Source organism: Podarcis liolepis (genome assembly GCF_965112155.1).
Source record: "Podarcis liolepis genome assembly, chromosome: 2".
NCBI classification, from domain to species: domain Eukaryota; kingdom Metazoa; phylum Chordata; class Lepidosauria; order Squamata; family Lacertidae; genus Podarcis; species Podarcis liolepis.
This window is the reverse complement of record NC_139555.1, coordinates 107,774,084-107,796,129: the sequence shown is the minus strand read 5'-3', so window position 1 is coordinate 107,796,129 and position 22,046 is coordinate 107,774,084. Positions and strand designations below refer to the sequence as shown.

Here is a 22,046-nt window from a genome sequence, read left to right as displayed (position 1 = left end):
ATGGGTTTCTAGGGAGGGGAGGGAGAGGGGAGAGGAAAACAAGCTTAGGCCTGAATGTGAGCACTGCTGCTGTTATAAAAGAGAGAACCGAAGGTGATTTAAGGGAAAGAGTTCCTTGTTCTGTACCAGGAAGGAATAGCACAGGGGATCAATAATATTTCAAGTTAAAAGCAGTTATTCTCTCTCACGCACACCCTACAACAAAATGCAAAGGGAACAGATGCAGGTTATGAATGCTTTGCCAACAACAGCAAAACTTCCTGGAATGGCTCCTGCTGGATCTTCCAGCAAATTGTTTTGTTTCCTTTCTCTGTGCATTTATTTTAGTGACAGTTCAGGAGAGGGGGCTGCTCTCCCCCCCCCCATCCTTCCCCAGTTGCAACTCCTGTCCAAACAGCCTGCCAGTCACCTAGGGCAGGCAACCAGAATCTTAATAACAAAAGACAAAAACAACATTGATTCTATTTCATAAAAAGTTATGCGCCGCTTGACTGTTTAAAAAGCCCTCATAGCTGTTTGCAAAAAGATAAATCCAGAAAAGCATTACAAAAGTTAAAATATTAAAACGTATTAAAATTGCCACCACTTTCTAAGCATCTGCATAGACTTGTCTCACCAGGAATGTTTTGAATCGGGTGCCAAAAGTATAGTGAAGGTGCCTGCTTGATCTCAATAGGCAGGGAATTCCAAAGTTTAGGCACCCTCACACTCTAGCCCTGGGATCTCCAGTCTGGCTCCACGAAAATCTCGCTGGTGGGAATAAAATAGAATAGAAATTGAAATATAAGTGGGCCAGCAGAGGAAAGTATCAAGATTCCAAGCATCAGAGTTGGAACCGCCGGCAGAATCGGACCCGCATATCGTGATCCAGCTTCGCCGCTGACCTACCGCCACCGTGTGGCAGAACCAGGGTAGGGCAGCTATTTTGCTTGGAAAGCTGAGCTGCAAATATGCATAAGCACACACGCACGCACTAAGGCAGGTTCACACGTTACGCGCGCCTACCGATATGCACACGCGCGCCCATTTGTACACGTTCCTGTGCCCCTCTCTGCGCCTGTCCTTCGCGCCCTGCAGCCGCGTCGCCCAGTCCGATTAGCAGGATTGCCACCCTGCGCGCATTAATCTGAGAGTAATCCCTTCTGAACACTCAGGAGATTCCGAGTCTACATGGATAGCATTGACCAGCTGCACGACGACGAGCGTGGTTTAATTCCCATCTGTCTGCAAAAAGCATATATATATATTATTGCCTCCCTCTCCATGCTAAATTGGTCAGTTTTACAGAACGTGGCTGGAATGCGTTGCTTTAGCGTTAGCAACGTGCCTTCAACGTCATCTTTTCTTTTGAGTCAACAAATGTGGAATTTGGAAGGCGGAAAAGCAAAGAAACGAAACTGATCGCGGAGGCGCTTATTTGCTGTGACTAAAAGCAGTGAGTGCGCTCCTTCGATAGCTCAGCTGGTAGAGCGGAGGACTGTAGAGTGTGAAAAGCCGTCATCCTTAGGTCGCTGGTTCGATTCCGGCTCGAAGGACATTGTGTTTTTTTCCCCAAATGCCCCACCAAATTTCAGATGCATTCTCAGTTTAATTCACAGGTGATCAGAGTGCACTTGAGGGCATCAAAAGTCTTCCCCCCCACCCCCCAAAAAGGCCCCGCCACTGGAATGTATTTTCTTATAAAGGTATTATGACCAGAGAACCTGGTATCCAGAAATACCTTTAACTGTTAGGCTCCGCTAGGTCAGATCTCACATGTTTCTCTGGCAATGATAGACAGATAGATAGATAGACAGATAGATAAGGAAAGTTTAAATCTGTTTCTCTGCTTTCTGATCGTGGGTTTGGGTTGCACGTGTGAGCTTTGCAACGAGGGGAGATGCTCGTTGAACTAATGGGTGTTACTCGAGAGTAGGTATGCACAAGATCGCTCTGTTTGTCTTCTTTATTTTATTTTATTTTATTTATTTTTTGTGTGTGAGTACTATAACTCCAAAAGCCACGATCGGGTAATAATACCTTTATTGGAACCAAAAGGTCACAAAAGCATGGCAAGTTTTCCGAGTCTGCAGAACGTTTCATCTGGCAGGGCGCCCACGCAAAGGATCGGGCAAGAAGAGTAACCACAACAATGGTGGAGATGGTCTGTTATTAACCTGTACCTGGAGTTTCTTTACGTAAAAACAGTACAAGCGTAGGAATAGAACTTCTGGGGAAATTCTTAAGTACAGAACTGGAACTAAGCTCTGCGATTGGCTCGTTGAAATTGTAAGGAGGCCACGCTATTGGGTGCAAACTCCTACGGAAGCAGCGAACGCTATTGGTTGGTCTGTGGACTTGGGACACCCCATTGGCTACTACTTTTTTTAAGTTATACATCCCACTTCTACTTTCTTCCCTTTAGTTTTTTGACTCTCTGCTCATCTGCTTTGAGCACATGGACCCGAAAATGCCAGATTTTTCTTGCTAGCGCACATTGGAGAAGCCACAGCGATCTCACTGAGTAACTAGGCACAGAATTCGAGAAAAAGTGTCGATCACCGTGGACTAGAATCTTGTCCCGAAGTGATTAGGAAAAATACAACCTTATATACCGGATCTCGGTCCGCCCTGCTCAGCGTTGTCCACACTGTCTGGCAGCAGCTGTCTCTCTCAGCCCTCACTGGAAATGCCGACCATCGGCCTTTCCGCAAAACAGATTGTCCTTCGAGCCGGAATCGAACCAGCGACCTAAGGATGACTTGTTCTTAAGTATTCTACAGTCCTCCGCTCTACCAGCTGAGCTATCGAAGGAGCGTGATTCAGGCGTCAAAGGAACGTCGTTTAAACCAGCCTGCTCAAGAGTGATTTGCCTTGTGCATTTGTCAAAATGTAAAACTGAACAGGTCCTTTTAAAGTTCTGCTAAATTAAACATGTCAGCAGTGCAAAAGATCAAGAATCAAAGTGTAGTTGCACACAGGCAAATATGCCCACCTTAGGGCAGTCATCCTGTTAAATAAATCTTACTTGGTTGATCAAATGAATTTTAATGGATCGATTAAGTCTGCACCCTAATGCAGAAACAGGATTCTTATTTTTAAAGTACTTTCTTTTTAAATGATCGTGTGTACAGATTGGAAGAGGAATTCCACACAAAGGGGGGGGTGTTGGCAGAAGGATGATGTGAGGGGAATAATAGAATCATAGAACCCCAAGGGTCATTTGTTTCAACCTCTCGCAATGCAGAAATCTCAGTACAAAAATGACATCAATATCTCTCCATCCATCACAACTTGCATGAAGTTTAAAACGTTCCTTTGTGTCTGCTGCCACCTGGTGGCTCTTGAGGCAATTTCATTAAAGATCACTTTGTTATGCAGACTGCTGCCAAAGTCAGGCGGAGTCCAGTGCAAGATTTGTTGTTTTTTAGTCGTTTAGTTGTGTCCGACTTTTCGTGACCCCGTGGACCAGAGCACGCCAGGCACTCCTGTCTTCCACTGCCTCCCGCAGTTTGCTCAAACTCATGCTGGTAGCTTCGAGAACACTGTCCAACCATCTCGTCCTCTGTCGTCCCCTTCTCCTTGTGCCCTCCATCTTTCCCAGCATCAGGGTCTTTTCCAGGGAGTCTTCTCTTCTCATGAGGTGGCCAAAGTATTGGAGCCTCAGCTTCAGGATCTGTCCTTCCAGTGAGCACTCAGGGCTGATTTCCTTGAGAATGGAGAGGTTTGATCTTCTTGCAGTCCATGGGACTCTCAAGAGTCTCCTCCAGCACCATAGTTCAAAAGCTTCAATTCTTCGGCGATCAGCCTTCTTTATGGTCCAGCTCTCAGTTCCAACCACCACTACTGGGGAAACCATGGCTTTAACCATACGGATCTTTGTTGGCAAGGTGATGTCTCTACTTTTTAAGATGCTGTCTAGGTTTGCCATCGCCTTTCTCCCAAGGAGCAGGCGTCTTTTAATTTCGTGGCTGTTGTCACCATCTGCAGTGATCATGGAGCCCAAGAAAGTAAAATCTCTCACTGCTTCCATTTCTTCCCCTTCTGTTTGCCAGGAGGTGATGGGCCCAGTGGCCATGATCTTCGTTTTTTTGATGTTGAGCTTCAGTGGCTATCTTTGCCTATTCTGTGCCTGAGTGCTTCTAAGCTCACCGGCTGCTTGCGGAGTGGAAAGCATGGAGAGATTTTATACCAAATCATTGCTTCCCAGGCTCAGAGAATTCTTGCAGTTTAAATTCGGTGATGGTGCCATTAACTCTGCAACAGGCCTCCAGCTCTCCTTACAGAACTTTAAATCCCGGGATTCCTTGGGCTGGGGAGAGATAGTATTAAAATTATGTCTAGCACAGGAGATGTGCCCTTTCATAACAGCGCTCTCACAGGCATGGCAGCCTCCCTTTCTTAAGGACGGTTTCTTTTTAAATGGCCTCAAGTTACCACCGTATCTCACTAACCTTTATCCTATGCATTCAAAAGCTGTCTCATTAACTGTTGCTTTTTCTGCATCTGCATCACTGAAGTGACCTCCCTGGGCTGCAAGCCAGGGCAGTGTACAGTATATGGAGGTCCTGGGATGCCCTGGTAACAAGGCCCCACTCTTGGTCTTGCTGATGTGGTTCAAAGGAAAGGAAAGAAACATGTTTTCCTGCAGGAGTTGCCAGAAGGAGGCATACAAGGCAACCTCTGACCCTTTTAGGGACTCCCTAATTTGTGTAGGGTTTACTCCTTAGCCATTTCTTCTCCTGAAGATGTCCCACAAACCAGCAGGTATGAATTTTTCCTCGGGGTTCACAAATGATTATATCCACAAGGCAGCGAAGGTTTAGGATCAGTGTTTTCCACCTCCTATGTTATGTACTGAGTTGAATAGGATCCAAACTGCAGCAGTCTGATTGGTCCTAGAACAATAGGATCCAAAATGCAGCAGTCTGATTGGTCCTAGAACAATAGGATTCAGAATGCAGCAGTCTGATTGGTCCTAGAACAATGCAGCAGTATGATTGCTTGGCAGGAACCACCCAATCCTGCTCCAGATAGAAGTGAATCCACAACCTGATTGGCTTACAGTAGAATTCCGGAATTAGCCAATCATGTGCAGCCCATTGTGTAAATAATGTATATAAAGCAGATACTGTGAGGGGACATTCATTCATTCCTCCTCACCACTATGAGCTGAATAAAGAGCATGAAATCACTTTGCGACTCTGAGTATATTTCATCCTAGATCAGGGGTAGGCAACCTAAGGCCCAGAGGCTGGATGCGGCCCAATCGCCTTCTCAATCTGGCCCATGGACGGTCCGGGAATCAGCATGTTTTGACATGAGTAGAATGTGTGCTTTTATTTAAAATGCGTCTCTGAGTTATTTGTGCGGCACAGGAATTTGTTCATTATGTTTTTCAAAATATAGTCCGGCCCACCACATGGGCTGAGGAACGGTGGACCAGCCCCCTGCTGAAAAAGGTTGCTGACCCCTGTCCTAACTCATGGAGGGTTTGAGACCCATCGGCTACTCTCACCTGGTTTAGCCAGCGGGTCAAAGCCATTCCCAGAGTATGACTACTGTTGCACACTTACTGATGTACATCATTTCAGCAAGCGAAGCCGCACCCCACCCCAGCACACAAATGGAGGTGAAAACTTCACCTGGCAGGTATCTGTCTGGTTAGGTGTTGTTGAAGGTGTAGGGTGGAAGGGAGCAGGCAGAGGAACTGTCCTCAGCAATCCTAATAGTGTCGTTTGAATGCATGCTTGCCTTATACAGAAGCCCAACTGCATTCAGTGGGGCTTACGCCCAGGTAAATGTGCAAAGGGCGGCAGCAATCCTGCACGTGTTTTCTCAGAGGTAAAGCCTTTGTAAGCATCTTTGGAATTGCAGCCTGAAGCTGCCATCTTATACAGACATCCCAGAGACTAAATCACATTGAATTCAATGGGGCTGACTTCCGAGTAGTCATACATAGGCTTGCACGAGAAATCTATCTCAAAATGTTTGTTCCTTCTTTTATTTTATATAATTTATACACTGCTTGAATGCAGAACAAACAAACAAAACACTCAAAAGCGCTTTACAAAACAGAACAAAACAGTAAAATTATCAATAAGGAAAACTAACCATAAATTTATTACATATTTTGTGTGGTTTTTTCTAATCTTGAATATTGTGTGTGTGAACCACCCTGAGATCCACGAATGGATGGCGATATACAAAATAAATTTATAGAACAATTTAAAACTTTCCCCCCAAAATTAAAACAGTAGACTAAAAACGGATTAAAACTCGCGTCAACTTTCTAAACATCTGCCGAAACAAAAGCGTTCCTTCCAGGCTCCATGAAGCCTCCAGGAACAAAAATCACAACTTTACAAAAAAAACAACCCCCCCCATGCACATTTGGCCGCTCAGCTCTCCGTAAAATATATATTTTGAAACCCTCATCGCATCCCCCCCCCCCGCCCCATTCCAAGGCGTTGGTCGCTGCTTGCGCCTCTCGACATCTGCACTACAAACACAAACCGGTTCCAAAACTAGTTCAGCTAGTCCGGGTCCGCGCTCTCCCAGGGAACTCTGGGAGTTGTAGTTCCGGCGGGGAACAGAGAGTCTGCGGCGAAGAGAGGCGCCGCCTTTGGCCGAACTACAGTACCCGGCCTGCCTTGCAAGGGAAGCCACGACAGCTCCGAGTGCCTGGGTCTTCTTCTTTTTTTCCATGTTTCCCCCGCTCGGTGCCGCGAAGTGTGTGGACGTGCTGGCGAGGCTCCTCCGCCTCCTTTCCTCGGAAGCAGCAGCAGCAGCAGCCGGAGCCATTGCAGCCGCGAGCGGCGAGGCTGCCTCCTCCTCCTCCTCCTCGCGTTGCAAACGCGCTCCGGGACCGCGGAGCCTTTGCAGACGCGTCACTTTTGCAGAACCCAAACACCACCAGGTAGGGGGGATAAAAAAAGGAAAAGGCGCGTCTCTAGGACCTGGCCGGAGTTGGGCGAAGTGTGAGTCATTCTGGCAGGTCGGGGTGGCCCTGGACAGTGCATCAGAGTTTGGGGTGCGAGTGGACCCCCCCCCAACTCCCGTGATCGCGCGTTCTCACGTGCTTCTTCTTCTTTTTTTTTTTTTTGCTTCCGCGTTGTTCCTGCTTCTCTTGCAGATCTTGGGGTTTGGGAGTGGGTGGGTGGGTGCGGTGGATCGCGCGAGGAAACAGCAGCAAGTCCTCTGGACTCTGCAGAAAGAGAAATCGCCCCCCCCCCCAATAATGATTGCTAGAAATCCAGAGACCCAGAATCGGAAGAAGTGGAGAAGGCGATTGGGGTGCTGAGACCCCCCCTCCTGCTAAGAATGACTTGTTTGGGCTTAAGATAGGGCTGGGGAAAGTAGGGTGGTGGTCTGACCTGATGGACGTTTTCCCTGGGGCTGTGTGAGCCGGTGGTGGAGTTGGGGAAGTTCTGCTTGTGAAATAAGCGCAGCATGATGGAACTCAGTGGAACTTGTTTCTGAGAGGACAGCAATAAACTGGTGGGAGGCTTGGGGGGGGGTGTTGTTCCTGTTTATACCTGCATAAATCCACCCGTATGAGGAAGAGAAGGTTGAGAAGTCCTGGGCAAGAAGCGAGGTGCTTCTAACCCCTGGTTTATTCAAATTCCCTAAAGAAAATTGAGATCAGTACCGCCACTCTGTCCCCTTTCTTTACTGAAACTCCAATGTCTTTTTCGTTTTTAGTCCTGGGATCCTCAGTTGATAGCCTGACCTCTGCCTCCCTCTGTGTGTGGCCTCAGCTGCACTATATTATTATTATTATTATTATTATTATTAATTAACTTATCTGTCCTTCACCCCATGGTTCCAGGGTGGGTTTCATTGTTAAAGCGCAATAGTAAAAACTTACACTCAAGAGGGGTGCTAAAAATAGACACCTCTAGTGTCAAAAGCTAGGATAAAGAGGTGAATCTTCACAGCACTTTAAACAATCATGGCTTCCTCCCCTCTCCCCAAGAATTATGGGAGCTGTAGTTTGTTAAGGGTGCTGGAAGTGGTTAGGAGAACCCTGTCCGCCGCTTAGAGCTACAATTCCCAGAGTGGTTTAACAATCAGTTCTTCTTCCTAAGAACTTCTGTGAGCTTTAGCTCTGTGAGGAGAGTAGGGGTCTCCTCTAACAGCTCTCAGCACCCGTAACAAGCTACAGCTCCCAGGATTTTTTAGGGGAAGCCATGACGCTTTTGTCTGGTATGATACTTCTTTATTAATATTGTTATTATTTATATACCACCCTTCATCCAAAGATCTCAGGATGATTCACAAGATAATGTATAGGGCCTGAGTTCTGATTTTTATTTTTAGCACGTCACTACTTTAATTATGGGGACATGGGTGGCACTGTGGGTTAAACCACAGAGCCTAGGACTTGCCGATCAGAAGGTCGGCGGTTCGAATCCCCATGACGGGGTGAGCTCCCATTGCTCGGTCCCTGCTCCTGCCAACCTAGTAGTTCAAAAGCATGTCAAAGTGCAAGTAGATAAATAGGTACCGCTCTGGCAGGAAGGTAAACGGTGTTTCCGTGCGCTGCTCTGGTTCGCCAGAAGCGCTTAGTCATGCTGGCCACATGACCCGGAAGCTGTACGCCGGCTCCCTCGGCCAATAAAGCAAGATGAGCGCCGCAACCCCAGGGTCGGCCACGACTGGACCTAATGGTCAGGGGTCCCTGTACCTTTACCTTTAATTATTTACTTTTAAGAGAGAGTTGCAGGTGGCATGAGAGAGGCAGTGTTGTCCTGGTTTGTGTGCATGCATTGTTGGTTTCTTTTGCCGCACCATAGAGCCCGGTCCAAATGGTTTTGAAGAGCCGGAAGCTGTCACAAAAACCTGCAGTGCTATTTGATCAGAGATGGTGGAATAAGTGTGAACAGACACAACTGTCATGCTACGGGAGCCAACCCTGTTATACCTCCAGCCTTGGGGGGGGGGGGGAACCCTCTCATTTAGACTGAGTCTGAAATTATTGTTTTGCTGGTCCTGCAGTAGACAGACCCCAGATACGTTATGCTACATTTGCTACTCAGATTTTCTTCTGTCTCGGGACAGTTTCCCAAGCGGTGGCTCTTATTTTTAAACAAATCAACAAGGCGTTTGGAATCTGGTTCCAGCCACCTTCCTTGCTAGGCAGACACGACTTGCCCACCGTACTCCAAAAAGCATCAGGCAAGATTCCTGGCTGGGCTTCCAGTTAAGATCCCACCTGTTTTAAAGCAGCTGGACTGGTTGCCGGTTCATTTCCAGGTGCTCAAAAATAGTGTTTAAAGCCCTAAATGCCTTAGCCTGGGAGAGAGCATTCTCTGTCGCAACCTCTAAGTCAGGCATAGGCAAACTTCGGCCTTCCAGATGTTTGGGACTACAATTCCCATCATCCCTAGCTAACAGGACCAGTGGTCAAGGATGATGGGAATTGTAGTCCCAAACATCTGGAGGGCCGGAGTTTGCCTCTGCCTATTCTAAGTTGTAGGGGTCTCTCCCCACAAAGTGGCACCTCTACCCTTGCTTTTGAGATGTACATTTTTAGCGCCTGCCTTATTTTGGTGACGATAAAACTGTTTTTAATATTGCAGTTTGGTGTTGCAATTCCCCAGGACCTTAGGGTGAAGGGTGGGCAAGGAATAATAATACCAGCCACAGCGACAGGCTCTCAGCACAGAAAATAACCTCTTCTGAGATTCAGAGGTGGCATCATAGAGCCATTGTTGTTGCTCAACGTATACGTGTGGTCTTTTTCCCCAGCCCCACCAGCTGGGATCTCTGTTCAAACTGGTTGTGCAGGTTTTAATGGTGCTTTTGACGCAGGACCCAGGGAGGAAAAAAACCACCCTGAAATTGCTGGGGTCGGGTGTCCCGGAAGGCTCAGAGCAGCTTCCGAAACCTGGTGGCCCTCTCAGGGGTGCTGTCGTTGCATCCCTGTATTGCAGATCCTGTATGGAGCAGCGGGGTTGGGCTAGAAGACCTCTTAGGATCCCCTTCCACAGGAAAATTGCTGGAAGCTAGACAAGAACTTGGTTGTTTCTCTCCAACAAGAGCAGTAAAAGGAAATGTCTGACTTCACCCAGACACGACTAAGTCCTGTGCCACCTATTTTTTTTTTATTAGCACATCAGGCAAATTAAGTGGCTCTTGGCAGCGCTTTCGGTTTCTGCCTTTGGCATGGTAGCCTGAATTATATGTATATATATATACAGCATGTGAGTGTTTGTGTGACTGGCAGGCCGATGAGTCTAGCGGAGGGTAGGCTCCCAATTTCTGAGCTTGGGCTTCAGCCACAATGACGCTGGATCTATTTGCCAGGTTGTTGGGGCTACATTTCGGCTCTGGCAGGGCTAGAACGTGGCCTTCGTGGGCCAACTTTGACAAGTGGGCGGGGCAACCCACCTGTCTGTCACCTGGTGCCACATCTGGGGATCATTGGATCTGGACTGTTTTCACACACGAATGCCCCATCCTGTAGAAATCTGTCAGTTATATTTTATCTGCACAATCGGAACGAACTTCTGGAGCCAAGATGCTTTTTCTGTGCAGCCTGAGAAGGAGCAGTCACCATTAAGAAAAAGAGGTTAGAGCTCAGAGGCCACGAAAGAAGGAAGGATAACAGCAGGAAGTTTTAAAGAAGGAACTATTGGAAACTCAAGGCAGTAGAAACATAAGATGATTGGAACCCCACTGAACTTGAAGCATGGGAAGCCCCAACAAAAATTTATAATTTGGCAGAATATTTGGACTATATGATATGTATTTGTATAATTTGGAATACTTAATGTGATTTGATTGGATTGTTAAAATGGAAAATTAATAAAAATTATTTAAAGAAAAAAGAAAGAGAGGTTAGAATAGGCCAGTATGTGGACTGTCCTAGGATCAAATGACTTTCCTTCATTAAGTTCTCAAATTTCTTAACCTAGCTCAAAGTTGTCATCTGAACTACCTGGGAGAAGAGACGGTGGAAGAGGACTGGAAAAAATTTAAAGACTATTTACAAAAACATTACAAACTGTATGAATGTTAGGAGAATGCACAATTGAGAGAAACACGGCAGCAGTAAATTTATTGTAAGACATATGAGAATAAGTGATATTTAAGGAAATGACGAAATTTGAAGTAATATTATGTTCAAGTCTAGCAGTTTAATTTATGATAAAAACATTTAAAAGTTGGAATAGAATATTTGAGACTTATAAAATAAGAATGGAAGTAAGGTAACAAATTGCTGCATATAACTATATGATTGAGAACGCAGGGAAGGGTGATGCAAGGAAGTCTAAAGATTATGAAAATATGATTTATGAATAACTCTATCTTATTTGTATTTTCTTTTCTTATTCTTACTTTTTCTTATAATCTTACTTTGATCCTTTTTGTTTGTTATTTGTTTGGTGATATGTTTGTTGTTTAAAAATTGTAATAAATATCTTATAAAAAACAACAACAAAGTTGTCATCTGAACTTACCAGATGTTTAACTGATAATCAGCCACGGTCAGTCCAGGAGAAGATGGCAAGTGTGGGAGGAAGATTCAAGGACTATCAATATTATATTTTGGGAATGATTCCCGTTCTTATGTAGCTGCATCATTTTATACTTTCTGGCTGCCCCATGGTCATATTATAAAGCAGTTCTGTTCTATGTTATGAAACAAACACTGCTAGAAGTTGTTGCATTTCCCCCCCTCCCCATCAATAAAATATTTTGTGGTATATGCAAGCAATTTTTTATTCTGAGAGTGTGGCCCAGAGAAAAAAGTTTGAGAACCACTGGTCTAAAGCAACTAATATGAACAATTTGATAAACATCAATAGTTTAAAATAGCACTAATTCACAGACAGTTACACCGGGTGTAACAGAATGAGCTATCCAGAGCCATAGGCTCCAGAAAAAAGGGCAAATTTTAAAGAGAGATTTGAACATATGGCGTGAGGAGGCAACTCACCACTGCTTCCTGGAAGGTGATTCCAAGCATATGGAGCAGGAAAATGAAATGAACCAAGACACGCTAGAGAACAAGAAATTCTTGAATGACATTTTAATGTACAGTGGTGCCCCGCAAGACGAATGCCTCGCAAGACAAAAAACTCGCTAGACGAAAGGTTTTTTCATTCGCGATTTGCCTCGCAAGACGAATTCCCCTATGGGCTTGCTTCGCAAGACGAAAACGTCTTGCGACTTTGTTAAACTGTTTAAACCGTGCTTCGCAAGAAGAAAAATTCGTTAGACGGCAAAAATTGCGGAACGAATTAATTTCGTCTTGCGGGGCACCACTGTATTTTTAATCTTTGTTGGAAGCCACCCAGAGTGGCTGGAGAAACCCAGCCAGATGGGTGGGGTACAATTATTATTATTATTATTATTATTATTATTAGCACAGAATCGGGGGGGACAGACAGGGTGACCTGGCTTTGGCTTCAACCATGCTGCAGCAATAGGTAAAAGGTAAAGGACCCCTGACAGTTAAGTCCAGTCGTGGCCGACTCTGGGGTTGCGGCGCTCATCTTGCTTTACTGGCTGAGGAAGCTGGCGTACAGCTTCCAGGTCATGTGGCGAAACCAGAGCAGCGCACGGAAACACCGTTTACATTCCCGCCGGAGCGGTACCTATTTATCTACTTGCACTTTGACGTGCTTTCAAACTGCTAGGTGGGCAGGAGCTGGGACCCAGCAACGGGAGCTCACCCCGTCGTGGGGATTCAAACCGCCGACCTTCCGATTGGCAAGCCCTAGGCTCTGGTTTAGAACACAGCGCCACCCGCATCCTACTGTTGCAGCATTGGGTGCTCCCAAATGTTTCACCGTTTCCTCTGCTTTCCCCCTACATGTCACAGTTCCTTGGTCGAAACCGTGGGAGGAGACATTTGGCCCCGTGTATTTTTCTGGATGGTGGTGACTCTTGAGCCCAACAGTGGTGGGACTTCATCAGGGAGCCGTTTTGGACCAGAACCAAAGAGCCCGGCGCTGGGGGTGTTGTCATGCAGAACAACTTTGCAACGATGGCCTTGCTGGGTAAGAACCCCAAATCCTGCCCCATCCCTCCCTCCCTGCCCCCCCCCACCTTCCATCCAGTAATGATGGAATTCATTTTATTGTGGACTGGGGTGAAGCAATGGAGAACATCTCCCTAGCCAATGATGGGTGGAATGGCCAACTGACCTGGGCCTTGCTGCTCTTCTGCTCCTTCCTGCGCAGGGTTGCCTGCTGACGAGCCAGAGCTGATCTGCAAGATTGAGTCTGAGGAAGAGCAGTGGATCCCATGCGAGCAAGGCACGAGAGGGAGGCGGATCCTGCCTGGAAGCAAATTAGGTGAGGGGCCAACTCCACCTGGAAGGGCTAGCGCGTGCCTTCTAACCAGGAAGTCTATTCTCTCTCTCTATAGTTTTTATTAAACTTTCTATTTTACGATTTAGAATACAGTGGTGCCCCGCAAGACGAATGCCTCGCAAGACGGAAAACCCACTAGACGAAAGGGTTTTCCGTTTTGGAGGTGCTTCGCAAAACGAATTTCCTATGGGCTTGCTTCGCAAGACGACAATGCCTTGCGAGTTCCTGCGGTTTTTTTCCCCTCCCCCCCTTTTTCTAAGCCGCTTATCAGCTGATCCGATCAGCAGATAAGCCGCTAAAAGCCACTAATAGCGCTAATCCGCTAATTCGTCAATGGGCTTGCTTCGCAAGACGAAAAAACCGCTAGACGAAGAGAATCACAGAACGGATTCTTTTCGTCTTGCGAGGCACCACTGTACTCATTTACGCAACCTTAAAATGTCAGTGGCTTCCCTTCTTCTCTTTCCATGGTTCATTTTCCATATTGTAACTCCCTGCATATTTTACATATGTTCCTTTCTTACATCCACCAAAACTTGTTGACACGGTTGAATTTACGTTAATGCTATTTATGTTAATGCTGCCAATGTTTTCAAGTGTACACAATTTCCCCCAATACATTCAATAAACATTTTCCAATCTTTAAATGTACGTTCTCCTTGCTCTCTTATGTTAGGTCTGCAAGCTGCGCATATTCCATCAGTTTAAGTTGCCATTCTTCTTTAGTTGGGACTTTGCTCGATTTCCATTTTGGGGCTAATGAAACACAAGCCGCAGTTGTGGCATACATTAATAATCTTTTTTGAAACCTGGGAATTTCGTCTGAATTATCCCCAACAGAAAGGACTCTGGTGTTGTTGTTTTTTAAAAAAAGAACAGTGGTAGCTCAGGTTACATACGCTTCAGGTTACATACGCTTCAGGTTACACACTCCGTTAACCCAGAAATATTACCTTAGGTTAAGAACTTTGCTTCAGGATGAGAACAGAAATTGTGCTCCGGCGGCATGGCGGCAGCAGGAGGCCCCATTAGCTAAAGTGGTGCTTCAGGTTAAGAACGGACCTCCGGAATGAATTAAGTACTTAACCCGAGGTACCATGTACTTTAAAACATTTTTTTCAGTTCTTTATGAATTATTTCCCAATGCTCTTTTACAGGTCCACCACATATGAAAGAACGTTCTCTCAACCTCATTGCAAGGAAGTCTATTCTCCCTCTGTCTGCCCAGAGTTTGAGTGAGCAGGTTGTGCTCACTCAGCACTGAGGAAGATGCACCCTCCTCATTCAAAGCATCAAAGAAGAATCAAAGAATTGTGGAGTTTGAAGGAACCACGAGGGTCATCTAGTCCAACCCCATGCAATGCATGAATCTCTTGCCCAACGTGGGGCTCGAACCCACGACCCTGAGATTAACAGTCTCATGCTCTCCCTACTGAGCTATCCCAGGGGATTTTGTGCACTGTGTGCCTCAAGCCTGGCTGTACAGCAGAGTCCACTTGAGGAATGCTGAAAACCTTCTAGCTTCTTAGTGTCAGATCTAGTGCAGTCCTTATTTTTGTTGATACCTCCCTCTGTTTCAAGAGTTTAAAAATTCTTGTAATTGTGATGCTTCAGAACACACACGCAAAAAAAGATAATTAAATATTGTCAGCTCTTTTCTCTCCACCCTGTTCTGTATGATTAAACCTTTCTCTCTCTTTCTCTCTCTCTTCACCTCCCTCCCACTTGGCTTCACCTCCCTCCCACTTGGCTTCACCTTCCTCCCACTTGGCTTCACCTCCCTCCCACTTGGCTTTACCCCACTCCCACTTGGCTTTCCAGCCACCGAAACACCCGAGCCTGCCATCGCCCCCTACAGGCAGTATCGCGGCACCACGTGGACCTACCCCGAGATCATAGACCTGCTGGTCATTTGGCGCGAGCGGGAGATCCAGCAGGAGCTGCAGCGGAGCCACCGGAACATCGAGACTTTCCAAGTGGTGGCCGGCAAGATGGCGCAGAGAGGCCACAAGCGCTCTGCCCTGGAGTGCCGCTCCAAAATCAAGACTCTGAAGAGGGACTACAGGATAGCCAAGGCCAACAACTCCCCGGGGAAAGGACATTTGGCCTGGCTGTTCTACGACCAGCTCGATCACCTATTGGCCAATGAGGCGGACGTCCCGCCCCCGGAGGTGCTGCCCGCCTTGAGCCGCCGCGGGGCGTCTGTCGCCGACTCGATGTCTCAGTGCTCCACCGAGGAGGAAGCTGCGGCAGAGGGGGCTAGAGCGGGCAGCCAGGAGACGTTGGCTCTAAGGACGCGGTCGCCCCCCCAGGTCCCCAGCCTGGGGGGCGGCTTCCCTGTACCGTACATAAAGGAGGAAGCCCCCGACGAAATGCCTGTGACGTCTCCCACGGGTCAGTGGCGCCATTTGGTGTCTGAGGGGAGCCCTGTGGAATGAGGTTTTCGAAATAGTCTTTAAAAAAGAAAGCAATCCCTGGGAGACAGTGTCTTTTGTTTTATGTTCCTGCATTTAGATTCCGCCTTTTCTTCCAAGGAGGCCGAGGTAGCGTAGATGGTTGTCCTCCTCATTTAATACCCCACAACAACCCTGTGAGGTCGGTTAGGCTGAGAGCCTGTGAGTAGTCCAAGGTCAAGGTCATTGAGCTTCATGGAAGAGTGGGGATTTGAACCCGGGTCTCCGTGCTTTTCTTGTAGGAAAAAAAGTGCCGCTTCTCACCATGAAGTCGTTGCAGTAAATGCCACACTTTTAGCCAGTTCTTTTTGTCTAGGGAAAAAGGGTGCCAGTTCGGCGCTGTGGTCTAAACCGCTGAGCCTCTTGGGCTCGCCGATCGGAAGATTGGCGGTTCGAATCCCTGTGACGGGGTGAATTCCTGTTGCTCTGTCCCAGCTTTTGCCAACCTAGCAGTTCAAAAGCACACCGGTGCAAGTAGATAAATAGGTATCACTGCGGCGGGAAGGTAAACAGCATTTCCATGCACTCTGGCTTCCGTTACGGTGTTCCGTTGTGCCAGAAGCGGTTTAGTCATGCTGGCCAAATGACCTGGAAAGCTGTCTGTGGACAAATGCCGGCTTCCTCGGCCTGAAAGGAGATGAGTGCCGGAACCCCATAGTCGCCTTTGACTGAACTTAACTGTCCAGGGGTCCTTTAGCTTTACCCTTGAGTACCCCCAGGGGAAAAAATACTGCCTGGCCTCCCAGGTCTTAGTCTGACACTCTAACCACCTGTACCACTACATTGACTTTAATGTGTGTTCCGCCTTTCACCCAAGAAGCGCTGATATCCAATGCTGAAATCAGAGGTGTTAAATAACCTGTCCTACACTGAGTTTTGGATGCTAATAGCTGAAATTCCTTCATTGTTCAGGAATCCTTCTAACTCTCCAGTTCTGTGATTCTGTGAGTGTGGCTAACTTTGGCTATCAATAATAATAATAATAATAATAATAATAATAATAATAATAATTCATTTATATCCCGCACATCTGGCTGGGTTGCCCAAGCCACTCTAGGCGGCTTCCAAGACATGAAAACATACTAAAGCATCAAACATTAATAGTAACAATCTGATCCAATATAAAAGTCATAATAACTTTAAAATAAACAACTTCTATCAAACAAAGCAACGTTCAGCAATCCATCAGAATCTAATAGTAAAACAGTAAAATTAAACATTAGCAAATAGTAATTAAACAGTTCAACCACAATAAAGAATTACCAATCTGCAATCAATAAAAGTAACAGCAAAATACCACAAAACATACAAAAACCATGTAAAAGGATCAAATTAAGAAACTAAGAAGCACAACATAAAACTCTATTAAAAAAATATCCCTGAACTCCTCACTTCCCAGCTGCTGCTGCTGTTCTCAAAGTTATAGTCTGGTAAGGCTGGGTGGGGACAGACAGGTGGAAAAGCCATTGCCTGATGAGGAACAGAAAGTCTCTCTCTCCTCACCCAAGCACTTTTGCACCATAAGGGTAAATTAAAAATGACCCGCTGTTGCTGTGAAAGGTCAAAGCTACTGTGGCATTTGGAAGGCTAAATCCATTTACCGTGGCATAATTGCTGCTTTTGCAGCATACATCTAGTTAAACAGTCCAAAGCCTGTGAAAAAAGTGGAATAACTTGGTCTTCAACATGCCGCAGGACTCCAGAGAGCCACTGTGGGGTAGTGGTTAGGAAGGCAGGCCGTGATGGGAGATGGCAGGGTTTGAATCCCCAGGAAACTCACGAGGTTTTTGCGAAGATAAAATTGAGAGGTGGGGTGACAACCATGTGCTGCCTGGAGCTCCTTGAAGAAAAGAAGGGTGTGTGTGTATATATATCCTCCTCTCCTTTGCTGCACTCGTTATAAGCATGTAGATCCAAGCGGATGATTTTGTGTCACTGTGCCTCTTGGCTGTTATCCCTCTCCCATAATGCACTGCTGCTTGGCCAGTGTGTTGCTGGTGGTGCACATTAGCTACCATGAGATGTACAGGGACATGGGTGGCACTGTGGTCTAAACCACTGAGCCTCTTGGGCTTGCCGATCGGAAGGTCGGCGGTTCGAATCCCCACGACGGGGTGAGCTCCCGTTCCCCTGTCCCAGCTAATTCCAACCTAGCAGTTCGAAAGCACGCCAGTGCAAGTAGATAAATAGGTATTGCTGTGGCGGGATGGTAAACAGCATTTCCGTACGCTCTGGTTTCTGTCATGGTGTCCTGTTGCGCCAAAAGTGGTTTAGTCCTGCTGGCCACATGACCTGAAAAGCTGTCTGCGGACAAACGCCAGCTCTCTCGGCCTGAAAGCGAGATGAGCGCCGCAACCCCATAGTCACCTTTCACTGGACTTAACTGTCCAGGGGTCCTTTACCTTTACCTTTTACCATGAGATGTAGTGACAGCTGGCCAGCTTAGACAGGTTCACTGGAGAAATTTGTGGAGGATTAAAAAAAACACCAGTGACTGCCTGCCACAATGGCTCCGTAATACCTCCAGCGTTACAGACAGTGAGTCATATCCAAAGTAGCAATAAAACCTTGCAAGAGAAGAGCTACTTCCGCTTGCGCAGTGAGACTTCCCACCCCCCGCAGTGTGCTCCCTAAATCTGATTTGGGGAGGGCATGAAGCACATGCTCTGCAGGAGGCGAGAGGGAGCAAGTCCTCTTGCATCAGCGCATGTCCTTCCTCTCATGCAGTTATTTAGTTATAAAAGGACACGGGTGGTGCTGTGGTCTAAACCACTGAGCCTCTTGGGCTTGCTGATCAGAAGGTTGACGGTTTGAATCCCCACGACGGGGTTAGCTCCCATTGCTCTGTCCCAGCTCCTGCCAACCTAGCAGTTCGAAAGCACACCAGTGCAAGTAGATAAATAGGTACCACTGCAGCAGGAAGGTAAACAGCGTTTCCATGCGCTCTGGCTTCCGTCACGGTGTTTCATTGCACCAGAAGCGGTTTAGTCCTGCTGGCCACATGACCCAGAATGCTGTCTGTGGACAAACGCCGGCTCCCTCGGCCTGAAAGCGAGATGAGCGCCACAACCACATAATTGCCTTTGAATGGACTTAACTGTCCAGGAGTCCTTTTTACCTTATTTAGTTATGGGATGTTTAGTCAGACTCTCCTTTCTTGTAACTTGAATCATTGGTTTTGGTCCTACCCTCTAAAGCGGGAGCAAAACAAGCTTGCTCCATCCTCCACGCGGCAGCCCTTGAGATATTTGAAGATGGATATCCTGTCTCCTCTCTTCCAGGATAAACACACCCATCTCCTTCAACCGGTCCTTCATAAGGTCCTTGGTTGTCTTTAGCTGCCAACCTAGTGCTTGAAGACAAGACTGTTATGTTCTTGAACTCGATAATCAAAATGCAAGGGCTGGGTTAATGCCCAAGGGATTGCGGTGTGTTTTGTTTATGATGATCATTTCATTCTTATGCATTCTGCATTCACACATCCGCCCCCAAGCATTTCCTCAGTCCATTCTGCACAACAATATGCATACGTTGTGGTTTTTGATACAATAGATCAGAAGCAGAGGGGGGCTAGGGTTGTTGCTGTGGACGAAGGCCAGCTATGCTCCTGAAATTAATCAATGTAATGTGTTTCTTCAGGAACAGCAGAAGCCAGCAGTCCAGCTCCACCTCTGCTGTCCACTCCCTGCGATAAACCGGGCAGCTCTGCCTCCACAGTAGGTAAGAACAGAACAAAACAAGCAGATAAGAACTGCCAATTCATGAGGTTCATCGTTTGAATGACTAGATGCAAATTAGCTGCTCGCCTGGGGCACGGAAGAATCCTTTCTAATCGGTGGAGTTATGTTAATAGGTAGCTTTATTAATTTATGAATCACTTTTTACATACTGTCTCAAGGCAATTGGCAGGCAGGCCACAGAAGGAGCAGAACACACACAAACACACAGAAAAGCTTTTAAAAGCAGCACCAAAAACCAAGTTGACGTTTTCGTTTTGTATTGTTAAACCTAAGGCCGTTTCTTCCAGGTGGAGAATTGTGTCGAAACAAATTCGTCTTCAGTGTTTCCAGAAATGTCATTTGCTTCCAGAAAGTACTGATAGCGAGTGCTTGTCTCATGTCAACAGGGATGCTGTTCGAGGGAACAGCCTTACAAGTTGGTCTGCAAACGTCACTCGCCCATGGTCATCTGCAGGAGCTTGCCGAGCCACACAAAACTATGTTAGTTATTTGTGGCCCACAAGCCAAAGCATAACTCTTCCCTGTTGAGTTACCAGGATGCATTTTTCTTTCTTGCCACAAGCAACCAGACAGGTAGGTACCAACAAGCCGACTTGCAAGGGATGGATAGGAGCCAACACGTTTGTCTTTCCTTGGCACTGTGGCTCAGTTGAACCAACCCATGGTAGAGAGAGCTTACAGATCATTTTTTTAAAAAAATCAAGCTATACCCAAAAATGACACAACACAAAAGGAAAATAAGAGGAGGAGGAAGGAGGAAGAGGGGGGAAAGCAAACTCACGCACTGCTTCTTAAAGTTAATGCTGAAAATCCGAATTATGTTGACTCAGAAAGTCCCACTTTGTTCGATGGGACTTGCTGTCGAGGAAGTGAGTTCTAAGCATAATTTTGTTTCATTCTTTTCAGACGGGGCCATAACCCCCTCCCCAAGTCCCTTGCCTGACCCCGCCAGGTCGTACGCCGCAGAGCGCCTCGCCAACATCCGGAAGCGGAAGAGGAAAAACAGGCAGGATCTGGCGCTGGAAATCACCCATGCGGCTGACAGAAGGGTGCAGGCAGCCACCGACCGGATCCTGGCAGCCCTGGGCGAGTACACGAAGGCCGATCTGGAGGAGCGGGAGCGGGACCGTGTGGACACTGAACAGATCATTGCGCTCATGAACCGCCAGACGGAACTGCTAGAGTCGCTCGTGCGAAAGCAGGCAGAGGCACAGGCTCCCCCGGCCCCGGCCTTAACCCGGCAGGCCCGTTTACCCCGGCTCGGGCAGCCTGGTCACACGGCAGACACTTCTCCCTTGCGCTTGGGGTCCACCAGGCGGTCCATGGCGAGGGCGAGGTACCGGAGGTGACTCTCGAGACGGCTGTGGGGCTGTGGCGACGCTCTTTGGCTGTAGTTCCGTTAACGTGCGGGACATCCGGGCTGCGTTTGTAACGGGTTGTAGTCTTCTTTTTCAGGAATTTTAAAAACCTTTTTGCAATTAATGATTTTGGCTGGCCAGTTGTGTAATTACGAAGAGGGGGGATGGGATAAAAGTTGCAGGGTGGGGTTCTTCCTCCCCTCTCCTTTCTTTCCCCACATTACTAGTTCTGGTAAATAAGGGGTGGGAGAAAAATGTTGTAGCACAGAGACTCACGTGCCACTCAACACAAAACCATTTTGTGCCATCTTATTTCTCTCTATATGTATACGCGCGCGCACGCGCGCGCACACACACACACACACATATATATATATGTCACATATCTGGGACCTTAGGGTGAAGGTTTTTGTTGGCATCTGTCTCGGAAGACAATGGAGAAGTGTGCCTTTTCGGGTGAACTGTTGGAGAGTCACAGCGCCTGCTGTGGCTGTAGAGGCCGATACAGGAGAGACATGTTTTGTTGCAGCTGGGGCATATGAAGGCGTCTGGTTGTGCTGTTGCCGATGCACCATGGCGCATCTTCTCTCTACACAACATGTCCGTCTCCAGGCACATTTTTACAATGACGGATGGCCTGGAGTCCATGGATAGGGAAAAGTTGGTGGCAGCGTCTTCTGTGACATCACAAAGGATCTCAGATGCACCTCTTAGTGAACACAAAATATGGAATAAAGCAGGAACAGCCCCCTCCCACAATCTGAGTGGGTGGGAGCCAACATATATAAACCTACAGGCAATATCTTCAATGTATGGTTCCTCTATGCCGCTTCTACTGTGGGATCCATACGCAGGAAGTTGTAAGCCCCATGCTGGAGAATGACTTACTAGGATAGGTTAACAGAATAGGCTGGCATTTGAAATAACCCCCAGCCATTGGCTAAGCAGCTGCAACTTCATGGAATGTTGCCGAGTATTCTAAGTGCAGAAGGGGAAGTGATAGTTACATACTGTTGACAAATCGCTTGGAAAGGAAATGAAGAATGGATTGGGCTGGAAGAAAACTCTCCATATATATGTGTTGAAAAGAGGGGTGGCAGTGTTAGAACTGGGGCGTGGAAGGGAGCCCAGAGGACGGAAGGATAAAGGGCAGGGTGGCTGAAAGATGGAGACAAAAGCAAGCAATAA

At 47.0% G+C, this 22,046-nt stretch overlaps 1 protein-coding gene across 2 annotated transcripts; it reads left to right on the top strand.

Annotated features, from left to right (window-relative positions):
• The first annotated feature begins 6,631 nt into the window (after positions 1-6,631).
• Positions 6,632-20,982, top strand: LOC310701708 (uncharacterized protein). Of its 2 annotated transcripts, none has more exons than XM_083492996.1 (6): positions 6,632-6,898; positions 12,815-12,992; positions 13,176-13,289; positions 15,129-15,701; positions 19,400-19,480; positions 20,407-20,982. In XM_083492996.1, the coding sequence occupies exons 2-6, from the start codon at positions 12,959-12,961 to the stop codon at positions 20,847-20,849; spliced, it is 1,245 nt and encodes a 414-aa protein (XP_083349122.1). In that variant the 5' UTR covers positions 6,632-6,898; positions 12,815-12,958; the 3' UTR covers positions 20,850-20,982. The 2 variants fall into 2 exon arrangements, with proteins under 2 accessions (XP_083349122.1, XP_083349121.1); XM_083492995.1 differs by lacking the exon at positions 6,632-6,898 and adding an exon at positions 12,404-12,426.
• Positions 20,983-22,046: the final 1,064 nt, after the last annotated feature.